Source organism: Fulmarus glacialis, unplaced genomic scaffold, assembly GCF_000690835.1.
Source record: "Fulmarus glacialis isolate BGI_N327 unplaced genomic scaffold, ASM69083v1 scaffold10122, whole genome shotgun sequence".
NCBI lineage: Eukaryota > Metazoa > Chordata > Aves > Procellariiformes > Procellariidae > Fulmarus > Fulmarus glacialis.
This window is the reverse complement of record NW_009197183.1, coordinates 22642-33989: the sequence shown is the minus strand read 5'-3', so window position 1 is coordinate 33989 and position 11348 is coordinate 22642. Positions and strand designations below refer to the sequence as shown.

Here is an 11348-nt window from a genome sequence, read left to right as displayed (position 1 = left end):
ATGGGGAAGGGCCGACACACTGCAACCCCCGGGTAAGGAAAACTGCCCTGGCACCTTCTCAGGTCTCTGAGCGTTGCACCAAGTGCTGCAGGCTCGTTCTAATCACCGCAAAAAGGAGCTGGCTGATCCCCAGTGCCTGCTGGCAGAAGGGCGAGAGGCTGGAAGCTGCACCCCGGCAGCACCCACTGGCATCAGCACCGAGCCCTCCAGGAGGGCGCCCAAAATTTCTCCAGCCCCCCAGACACCCTACAACACCCCGTGATGGAAACGCCCATGAAGAGGGCTCGTTGTAAAGGGGTGCTTACAGAGGTGGAAAATCAAGGTGATGGACCGAAACCCCCCCACTTCTCATGCCGTGTCGCTCCCGAGGAGGCTACCTGCGCACACCACACCAGCTTCTCCCCCGTGGTGACAAGTGCCGTTGCCCCGGAGCTTCGCCTTGCACGCAGAGAGGGCAGTCTCCGTGCCTACGCAGCTCACGCTGTCAGGCCACATTTGCCTGGGTCCTTGCCCAAAATGCGACCCACCGGGTGCTGACAGCGCTCTGCCGCAGCCCAGCTGCCTGCACACCACTCGAGCTTCAGCCAGACCCCAGCCCTCGTCACACAGGGCTGCCCAGGTGCCGTCGTGGGTGACCTCCACCCTGCCTTCGCAGCGCGTCGAACCATTGGCCAGGCGGAGCTCAGCGGCCACGGACACCCCCGAAGCTGCCAACGACACACAAAGGTATGTGCACCGGGAGAGCCACGTCTGCTTCTGCTCCAGCCTGAGCATCCTCCATGTGTGGAGACTGAGTGCTCGCAATGCTCAGCATCCTCTTAAAAGTGAATTTTGAGGGGTGGCTTTGCAAAGGGGCTATACCCAAAAAGTGATGTTGCAAAGTCACCTTGTTGCAAAGTCACCTTATTGCAAAGACATCTTATTCCAAAGTCGCCTTATCATAGAATCATCGAATAGTTTGGGTTGGAAGGATCTAGTCCAACCTCCCCTGCAATGTGCAGGGACATCTTCAACTAGATCAGGTTGCTTAGAGCCCTGTCCAACCTGACCTTGAATGTTTCCAGGGATGGGGCATCTACCACCTCTCTGGGCAACCTGTTCCAGTGTTTCACCATCTTCATCATAAAAAATATCTTCCTTATATCTAGTCTGAATCTTCCTTCTTCTAGTTGAAAACCATTGCCCCTTGTCCTATTGCAACAGGCCCTGCTAAAAAGTCTGTGCCCATCTTTCTTATGAGCCCCCTTTAAGTACTGATAGGCTGCAATAAGGTCTCCCCGAAGCCTTCTCTTCTCCAGGCTGAACAACCCCAACTCTCTCAGCCTTTCCTTATGGGAGAGGCGTTCCATCCCTCTGATCATTTTCATGGCCCTCCTCTGGACCCGCTCCAACAGGTCCATGTCTTTCCTGTGCTGAGGGCTCCAGAGCTGGACGCAGCACTGCAGGTGGGGTCTCACCAGAGCAGAGTAGAGGGGCAGAATCACCTCCCTCGACCTGCTGGCCACGCTTCTTCTGATGCAGCCCAGGCTACGGTTGGCTTTCTGGGCTGCGAGCACACATTGCCAGCTCATGTCCAGCTTTTCATCCACCAGTACCCCCAAGTCCTTCTCGGCAGGGCTGCTCTCAATCCCTTCATCCCCCAGCCTGTATTGATTCCGGGGGTTGCCCTGACCCAGCTGCAGGACCTTATTGCAAAGGTACTTTATTGCAAAGGCACTTTTCTGCTCTGTGCTACATAGCCCAAATAAAAGGGCTGAGCTACACACGCATCAAAAACTCCATCAAAAGCCCTGCATCGTGGGCAATGGGCAAGACAGACTTGGCCTGGCTGGATGGGCAGGAACTGGGGATGGTGAGTTACACCTGCAGAAAGCTTTGCATGGTACAGCTTAGTGGCCTGCAAGGCAAACTAGGCTTTGGGGTAGGTCCTCAGTAATCCATGCATGCGGCTGCAAATGAACAGCCCTTTGCTGTTCCTGCAGCTTAGCACTGGATTCATGGCAGCAGGAGGCGAGCAAAGGCTTTTCAGACTTGCCTGCCTGGGTGCTGCAGGTGCTCCCCAGCGCTGCAAAGGGGATGCTGCAGACAAGCGCTTTTGGGGGAGATGCAGGAGCTGTCCCACGATCCCTTAGGAAACCCTGAAAGTCTGATGTTGACCCCTCTTGCACCTCAAGGTGAGTTACCTGAACATATCACTCCAGCATCCTCCCCGTGGAAGCAGTTGTTGTCCCCCCAAGCGCTGGCCTGGCAGTCGAAGAGGGTGTCCTCAGTGCCGGTGCAGTTCACCTCGTCCAACCAGATGGGATCGTGGCCCCTTCCAAAGCGAGCCCCGCTGGTGGCCGACAGTGCTGCACCGCAGCCCAGCTGCCGGCACACCACTGCCGCATCCGCCAGGTCCCAGCCGTCATCACAGACCGTCCCCCACATGTGGTTGTGGAGCACCTCCACCCTCCCGGCGCAGCGGTTGGGGCCGTTGAGCAGCTGGAGGGTGCCCAGGGCGGTGATGCTGGAGTCTGCGGGTGCCCCAAGGGGAACGGTTGGAGAACGGTTGTGCATCGCTGCCGGTACAGCAGGAAGGGATGCGGGGGGGGAGTTGGTGCAGAGCTGGATCGCTGCCATCCCGGGCTACCTGAGCACTCAACGCTGGCATCCTCCACGTGGTGACAGTTGTGTTCCCCCCATGGCCTGGCTCGACATTCGGAGAGGTCCTTTTCCTCCCCGGTGCAGTTGACCTCGTCCAACCAGATCTGTCCCGTCCCTTCTCCGTACCGAGCTCCTGGTGCCACCGACAGCACTGTCCCACAGCCCAGCTGCCGGCACACGACCCGGCCCTCGGGGGGACCCCAGCTGTCGTCACACACTGTCCCCCACGTTCCGTTGTGGAGCACCTCCACCCGCCCGGCACAGCGGCCGGGGCCGCCCACCAGGCGAAGGAGCCCCCCCAGGCTCTCAGCAGCTGTGCCTGCAAAGCCGGGAGGGGAAAGAGGAGGGGAGTTGAAATCCTGGGGGTGAATGGGGCTCAGCTGCTCGCATGTTTGAGATGGCTCCTGCTCCCCAAAAAGGGTTTCAGAGGAGGCGCTGACATCCCACACCTGCCCTGGGCATCTGTTTGTAGGCAGCTGAGCCTCATCTCTGCATCTAAACATCTGATTTTAACCATCTTAACCTCAGCGGGGATCCCACATTCCAGGAGCCCTTTTCTTGCTCATGTAATAGGCAGAAAAAAATGGGTCTTTGAGCTTATGCACATTTTTGTACAAGTGGCCAGCAGCAAAGATGTAGCTTCACCATCAAGAGTGAGTAATGCCTTGGGGTCCAGCTGAGCGGCAAGCTTGCAGGGATGAGTGGAAAATCACTTGAACTAAGGGTCTTGGCAATGTGTGAGACCCACAGCGTGAGATTGCCACTGGTCCCATAGGCACGCTTTGGCAAGAGTGCTAACTGAAGGGAGACCATGCAGAAAGGAGCTGCAACTGGACATTAGTCACGTGGAGAGCTCAACCGGATCAGCAGAAAAAGAAGTTCAAGAGGGATATGATTGCATTGTGTAAATAAGCTTTTTGACCGTGGATAATGATTTCCGAAGTGCTCAGGCACTGATTTGTGTGCAAGTCTGACCATCAGCAAGTGAGGGGCCAGACATAGCACTTGGGAAGTCACAGTGGCCAGAAAGAGGACGAAACAGGTTGAAAATCCCTGAGTCATTCAAATACAGACAGCATCTGGGCAGCTGTGGTATGCTGCGTGCAGGCGTGCCTAGCTCAGGTCTTTCATTCAGGCTGCGCGGCGGGGAGCAGGAAAGCGTCTTTGCAATAAAGCATCTTTGCAATAAAGTGTCTTTGCAACAAAGCCCCTTTGCAAAGCCACCCCTCAAAATTCACTTCTACGAGGAGGCTGAACCACATGCATTGCAGGCACTTGGTCTCTGGTTTGCAAGTTCTGTCCCCAGGCTAAGAGCACAGTCCTGATGATGGCTCGCTCTTCGGTTTCATCCTTTCCCCCTGCGCCTTTTGCTCTCCTTCCTTATTTTTACTAGGAGCGCTAAGGCTACCCTGTGATAAGCAATAAATCAGCGCCGCAGCTGAGACTTAGCAGAGCTGATAGATTTCTTGGCATGTTTCTTGCAAGCACTGCCCTGTCACTTGTGCATTGACTGTGGTTGGGTAGACAAGTCCCAGCACAGGTGACTCCAGCCAGCCAGGAGATACTGACTGGACATACTGACTGTCGAAGAGACAAATGCCGTACTGAAATTTCCAGGAGCAGGATTTAAAAAAAAAAGTGGGAAGATTGTACTGTTTGTGAATAGATCACCAAAGAAGGAGAAAACCCAAGCGAGTTAAAGCAAAAGTTTAGTTCCAAGAGGCAGTGGTACAAACTGGCCTTAGCAACGAATCATCCTGGAAATTAAAATGAAATCCCTACCAGCAGGGAAAGCATGTTCCTAATTTTGCTCACTCCAAACCTGATCAGAAGATGAGTGTTTCTGCTCGTGCCCTGTGTAAATGTGAAACAGCACTAAGGAGGTTGCCCAAATCAAATAACCAGCTTCTGCTCTGAGCTAGGGCAGCTTGGGCAAAGCCCTGAGCCCTTTCTTAACCATTTCCAAAGCAAAGCTGCTGTCGAACCATCGGCATGATATTGCTTTTGCAGCAGAGTTCTTCCCCATCCTTGCACCAATGTCTGAGAGCAAACCATGGCTGCAGATAAGGGACCTGTAGGGTCTATGGCTTCCTTACAGCTCTGCCTGAGGACAAGGGTCATGTCTCTTGCCAGCATCTTGCCTGTCTGCCCTGTTAGCTCAACAAATATTCAGTTGCTTGTGCTGCACAGCCATGAGCCACCCAGCCTTGTCCTGGCAATGTGGGTCCCTACTTGCTCATCGTACAGGGAGCCGCCCTCTTAATGCACAGTTCTGTTGGGTTTGGCCAAGACCCCTCCGTGCTGCAATACCCTGAGTTTGCCATGCACAGCCCGGCATAAGCCAAGATTAAAGCAGGGCAGGAGGCCATGGCCAGCTGAGAGACAGCTTCAGGATCAGGCATGCTTCACTCCACTTTTGCAATGCTCACACGCCTTTATTTATGGGGCACAAGCCTTTGATTATGGGGCAAAACCATGTGTGCAAAAGTAGACCTGCAATTCGTGGCTCTTGGAGTGCAGCAGAGATAGCTGAGCTCCTGACTTTGCTCAGCTTCACCTGCCTCCAAAGCCATCACAAGCCATTCCCTCCCTGCCCCAGACCCCCAAGAGAAACCCAGGACCCACAACCAGCCTCTGCTGTGCTGCACGAAGTGCTAACTGAGCAGGCTGGAGGAGCAGATGTGGCCGACGGGCTCCCTGTGATCAGCAGCGAAGGTGAATGCCACTCACCCCAAAGGCACGCCATCAGGAGAAGGGTCCCCATGCTCTTGGCCCCACTGAAGGTGGGTTGGTTTCTGCCCCCGGGGCAGCTGGACGAGGGATGGAGACTGCCCAGCATTCCCGTGTTTGCAGCCTGGCCACGGGCTGGAGGCTAGAGTGGACTGTCCTTGTGAGAGATGCCAGCTGAGCCCGGTGTCCCACTGGCCAACTGGGAGGGCAAACTGGGATTTCTGCAGCGAGCCCTCCTCTTCCTCTGCCTTGCTCCCCACTGGGAGCTTCACCTCCTGTGAAGCTCTGCCAGGAGGTGACCCGCTGCCCCATGCACCAGCCAGTCTTGTCATCGGCTTGCGAAATGGCGAGCTGTTCCAGGAAAACACGGAGCAAACAAAACCCTTTCGACACTCAGGTCCCATCTCGTATGTGCCAGCCCCTGCGGGCACCTCAGCTGCCCTGACACATCCTGGTACAAGATATCTACTTTTGACAAGCTAAACTGAGCCTTTATGCACAGAACTGGGGAAATATAGCTACGTTAGCTTCATTAGAAAGTGTCTGGTTGGGTTTTGGGGGGTGAGGGACCATCCACTGCAAGAAAATAGGTTACTAAAGGCTGCAAATGGCTTTATTGTGGAGGCTGGAACCAGCGCCTGCACTGTAGCCATTTGCCATCAGGCGAGCCTGGACACCATCCATGATGAGAAAGAGTCTCGCACCCACCTTGCGATGCTTTGGATGGCTCGATCAGCTTTGGAAGCAAGGGTAACCGCCATTTTCTTATCCTACTGTGGTTGCACTTGAAAGACCCCAAGGGTCCCTTTTGGAGTAGCAGTTTGCTTCCTGGTTGCTGTTATGCAGAAAATGCTCCAGGCATGTCCCTTGCAAATCACTAGCCCAGGTATGTCCCGAGATGCCAAGAGGATGGAAAGATTTGCTGTCTTCTCATCCCTTTGTGGTGGCACACTAAAGTTGTGCAAGAAAAGGGCCCAAAGCCAGAGCAGCGTGCCACTGGAAAAAAAGAGTTTTTGCAAAAGGGTTGTCAAATTAACGTCACTCATTGCTCCGAATGGGAGGGTTCAGACAGAGGTGGGTGCTGTGCTGGTGATGCGTTGAACATTGGGCAAGGATGTGACCCCTGCCAGAAACAGGGTGGATGGTTCTGCCTGTGTCTGTGCAAAAATAAGAAGCAAAACTGGAGCATGTAATGGGAAGAGGACAGCATGGACAGAAAGGTCTCAGGCTGAGTTTAACCTGTTCAGCCTGGCAAAACCTGAGAGGGGTAGTAGAGTGGAGAGTAGATCACTGCCTGAGACCCCAGAGGCATGCAGAGCTAGGGCTGAAGACCAAAAGGAAGAAAGGTGTACTAAATAAAGGTACAAGAATGAGCGGGTGAAAATTAGGCTAGAAATGAGTCAAAACTCATCTCATAAAAAGTAGAGCAGTGGGGAAAGGTGACTGTATTCATTTGTACCGTGGCTCAGTGAGCCCAAGGACTTTGTTCCCCTTCTTTCCGAACAAACAAGTCAGCAGCAAAGACATTCCCGACACCGACGGGCACGGAAATGCTGTGAACTGTTGTAGCCTGACGCGGTCGATGCAGCTCTGGGCAAAGGCGTTTCTGCTGGGACTGTTTTCACAGTTTGGCCAAATGGCCACTCTGGAAGTGAGTCATGGTCCTATGTCCCTTCTGCTTGTTTTGAATTTGGGTGTTGTGTCCCCCTGGGAAGTCTGAAAAAAACCCTTCTTGAGATACTGCAGTCCCTGCAGAGCATCTCTGCAGAGTAGCCCATGGCCTGAGATCAGATCTAGCAGGTGCTGGTCCTGCGTGTTGGAGCCCTGAGAAGTCCCAAGTCATCCCAGCTTTATTACAAAGACCTTCTCCAAATGGTGCACATATTTTATTGCACAAAATTGTGTCCAAGTTCTGGTTTTCCCCTATTCTGAGAACACTCTATGCAGAGCTAGAAGGAGCCCTGGGCCTTTGATATAAACTTTGGGACAGGCAAGGCTGGAGGACCAGGTCTGCTGGGGCAGCCAGCAGGAAGATGAGAAGGCTTGGGTGCTAGCAGGAGGATGAGAAACCCTGAAGTCCCAGGAGTGATGGCTGTCCGTGGAGGAGCAGATGACCTTGTGGCCATGCGTTTACAGGAGACACCCGGCTGGGGGGCTGTATGGCTGGGGCTTAGGACAAGTAGCAAGATGCAGACTGGTGGGAAGCTAGACCTGAAGGGTATTGAAATACATGCTGTGACTCTTTTATTACACATGTCTTCTCCCTGCTGCCTCTTGCACCAACTCTTCCCTTCCATGCCCTTGTGTGGAGATCAGCTCAGCTTGCAAAGCACACCTTCATCACAACCTGGTCAAGGTTGTGGTCCCTTCATTCCCTCCCCATGGCACTGGGATGTTCCTCTGACCATGGCCCTTCCTGGCTTCACCAAAGTGGTGGATGGCTTGGCTGACTCCAATGGTTGCTCCATTAGGAACATGATCCTTCCTTGTTGGTGGCCAGTAAAATATCTCACTCAGCATTAGCAATCTTGAGTCTCCTGTATCTGACCCCATCATTTACAATCCCTCTATAACCAAGGGGCCTATTCTTCCACCACTTTCACCTCGCCAAGTTACTCCATATCCCTGAATCTGTATAACGCTGCATTCTCGTTCTTTCAGGTTTTTACTGGTATTCAAAAGTGGATTGAATAAATACAATGGGTGAGGGACTTCTCACCCCATTCTAGATGGGCTTTTACGTGCACTCCTCATTTTGCAAAGGTGGTTATGTACAGTGCAGGAGAGCACCCTGCTCGCTTGCTCCTAGATCAGGAAGAAATACTCAGTTCCATGGGAGATTAGGGGAAAAGGTATGATCCCGTTGGGAATGCAGTGAGGGTGATGGCACTGGGTGCCACTGCAGATGTCTCTGCAGGGGGTTCTGGGGATTATAGGAGGCTATAGGCCTGGAAATAGGGATTATAGTGGTTATAGGGCTGGGAATAAGGATTATAGTGGTTATAGGGCTGGGAATAAGAGGAGTCTGTGCAGATGGGGTTAGGATGCTGGAGCCTACCCAGAGGACCAGATAGGGGCTATCCTGAGAAGACCTTGCTTGAAGACTGAGGGACTTCACAGTGCTGCATGGAGGAACTGGGACCCACAGAGGCTCAGCGCAGTGAGCTGGGGGCTATGGGGCACACAGGACAGGGGTCTCCGGTCTGCCAGAGGAGGTCCTCTCTGCTGACCATCGCAGCAACTGCTCTGCTCTTCTGGCTCCACAAAACGGGGTCTTCTGGGGTCCTGAGGGAGCCTTGCCTTCGACACCAGGAGCGTGGCTGCCTAAGCCTCGGATGATGTCCCGGTGTCCTCTGTCTTCTTTATAAGTGGCTTGTCTGCAAAATAAAGGAGCAGGGTGATGCATAGAGGGAGCAATCCCCAGCCCCAGGTTGGGGTGCATCCATGCCAGCGAGGAGTGCAGCCAGCTCCACAAGCAGGCCAGGTGCACCACGTGCTGTGGTCCTGCTCTTACCTGGGGAGCGTCCAGCCTGTCTTCCACACCTCATCCACAGGTACAGGACCAACAGGGTCCCACAGAGCATTGCCCCCGTGCTGAGCAGGCCTGCCAGCACTGAGCAGGACTGTATGAGGTCTGCAGGAAGAATGAAGCTCGGAAGGGGTTGGTTGGATGGCCTAACCCTCCCTGCCCCTCTCACCCTTCCCTTCTGCTGCATGTTTCTGGGGACTTGCAACATCCTTCCTCACTGCTCTCCTGGGTGCTGGGGCTGACTGTCATCAGCAGGAGTGACAGCTCACCCTCTGCTTTGGGAGGGTGGGTGCGTGGACACCCCCCCATTGGGCTAATGCAAACAGAGCGTGTCCACCGGGGATGCTCGGACCTCCATGCCCGCTGAGATGCCTTCACTCAATTGGTCCCACTCCGCTGCCTTACAGCCGCTGCTTTCAGGTGCCTCTACTCTGCCCACCTAACATCTCCCGGCAAAAAAGTTTATGGCAATGCTTCTGCCTGCCTGGGAGGAGAGGCCCTCAAGAGCTTGCTGGGATGAATGTGTGCCACCTTTCCCCTTCCTTCTCGCCTTGGGACCTTTTCCCCCATGGAATTCAGACACCACGGAGGATCCCAGCGCTCACCCTTCGGCTTTGTGCACACCACGCTGGCTGCCGAGCCCTGCCTGCACGGCCCCAGCCCCGTCTCTCTCTGCAGGCACTCCAGGAGCAGCAATTCGTTCCCCCGGCAGCTCAGCCCCTCCAGCAAGGCATGGCCATCCCCCCGGCTGAGCTGGGCTCCAAGAAGCGCCCGCAGCCCAGCTGCCTGCAGACCACCCTGGCTTCCAGCAAGCTCCAGCTGCTGCTGCACACCCCGTGCCAGGTAGCGTTGTAGAGCACCTCCACCCGCCCTGCGCAGGGACCGGGACCGTCTTTCACCTGCACCTGCAAGGGGCTTGTGCCTGCAAGGAAGAGCGCAAGGGGGTGAGACAGCCCCTCCGACCCCATAGGGGCAGAGAGCTTCAGAGGGCTGTGCAAGGTGCCCACGTGCACGGGGACAGGCGTGCATGTGATGTGATGCCTGTGCCCACTGCACCGTTGCCGGCTCAAATGCACAGCACGGGGACAGAGAGCCTGAGAGGACGGTGGCCAGAGGCTTGCGTGCAACCGCCCGTGGGTCTGCACACTCCTTTGCACACCTGCATGCTTGCCCACTCTCTATAGGCATCCTCAGGGTGATGGGAGCTTCTGACTTGCTCCCGGGCAATTTTTTCTTGTGCCCTGCTGAAGGCAAGCCACCAGCACCCGTGACCAGCTACGAGGCATGGATTGCCTTACTCCAGCCCCCCATATGAGGTGCCTTAATAAGCAACATCACCGCAGGGCTGGTATCTGTGAGATGGGACTCATGGGAGACCTACATCCACCTCCCCGGTGGCACTGGACTCCTGTGTCTAGGAAAGGTGCACCTGGATTTTTTTTTTAAGCAAGGCTTTGCCCATCACAGGATGCTGTTATTGGTGAGCTAGAGGTATACATAGTCTAGATTAAATCAATATGAGTTAGGTGCACAACTCCTGTCTAAGGCAGGGTGGCATTTTTGCTCAACTCCAAGCCAAGTGGCTGGGTGAAAGCTGACTTCTGCTCTCATGCTGGGGATGGGGAAGAGTGAGCAGAGAGGAGAGAGCCTGACACAGCCCTGGGATAGAGTAGCAGCTCCAGCACCCGTCAAGCCTCTCCTTGAATGGACATCAACCATCCTGGCTCACCCGCCCCCTGGTCCCTGCAGCCTGGTGTTACCTGAGCACACCACACCAGCATCTTCTCTGTGGCCGCAGTTGTGCTCTCCCCAGTTGCTCAGCTCACACTCGGTGAGGGTGGACTCAGTCCCTGTGCAGTGAACGTCGTCCAGCCAGATGGGATCCGACCCTGGCCCGAAATGAGCCGAGCCTGGTGCTGCCAGCGCCATCCCACAGCCCAGCTGCCTGCACACGACGGTGGCGGCATGGAGGTCCCAGGTGTCATCGCACACGGTCCCCCACTTCTGGTCGTGAAAGACCTCGACTCTCCCCAGGCAGCTGTTCGAGCCGTTTGCCAGCCGCAGTGGGCGCTGCCCCGAAGCGTCCGCATCTGTGAAGGGAGCAAGGGGCACGTTCATGCCTGACCGTGATCCACGGCTCCCGTTGGGCTTTGCAACATGTTAAGCCGTGGGAAAATCAGGGCCTCTGGCTGCCTGGGAAAGGTGCTACACCGACAGGGCTGGCTTGGGATTTGCTTCTCATTGGGGTGGATAAAGAGGGGTCGCAGCTCCAGAGCTTGGGGCTTGGAGCCTGACAAAGGGTTCTGGGATCAATAGTGACTATGGTAGGGTCCTGGGGTCAGTAGTGACATTGCCGGATGAATTTGTGTTGCTAGAGCTGTCAGAAAGGGGAGTGGTAGGAGAAGGGCTGGCTCTTCCTACACAAAATCATCCTAACAGCACACTG

The 11348-nt window shown here is 55.1% G+C and overlaps 1 protein-coding gene across 1 annotated transcript in view; it reads right to left on the bottom strand.

Annotated features, from left to right (window-relative positions):
* Positions 1–11348, bottom strand: part of LOC104072859 (deleted in malignant brain tumors 1 protein-like) — a 44227-nt gene that overhangs the window by 11034 nt on the left and 21845 nt on the right. Inside the window, 6 exon segments of the mRNA XM_009572452.1 lie at positions 369–707; positions 2190–2489; positions 2612–2962; positions 8674–8750; positions 9674–9817; positions 10653–10992. Of these exon segments, the coding sequence (XP_009570747.1) occupies positions 369–707; positions 2190–2489; positions 2612–2962; positions 8674–8750; positions 9674–9817; positions 10653–10992 (1551 nt within the window).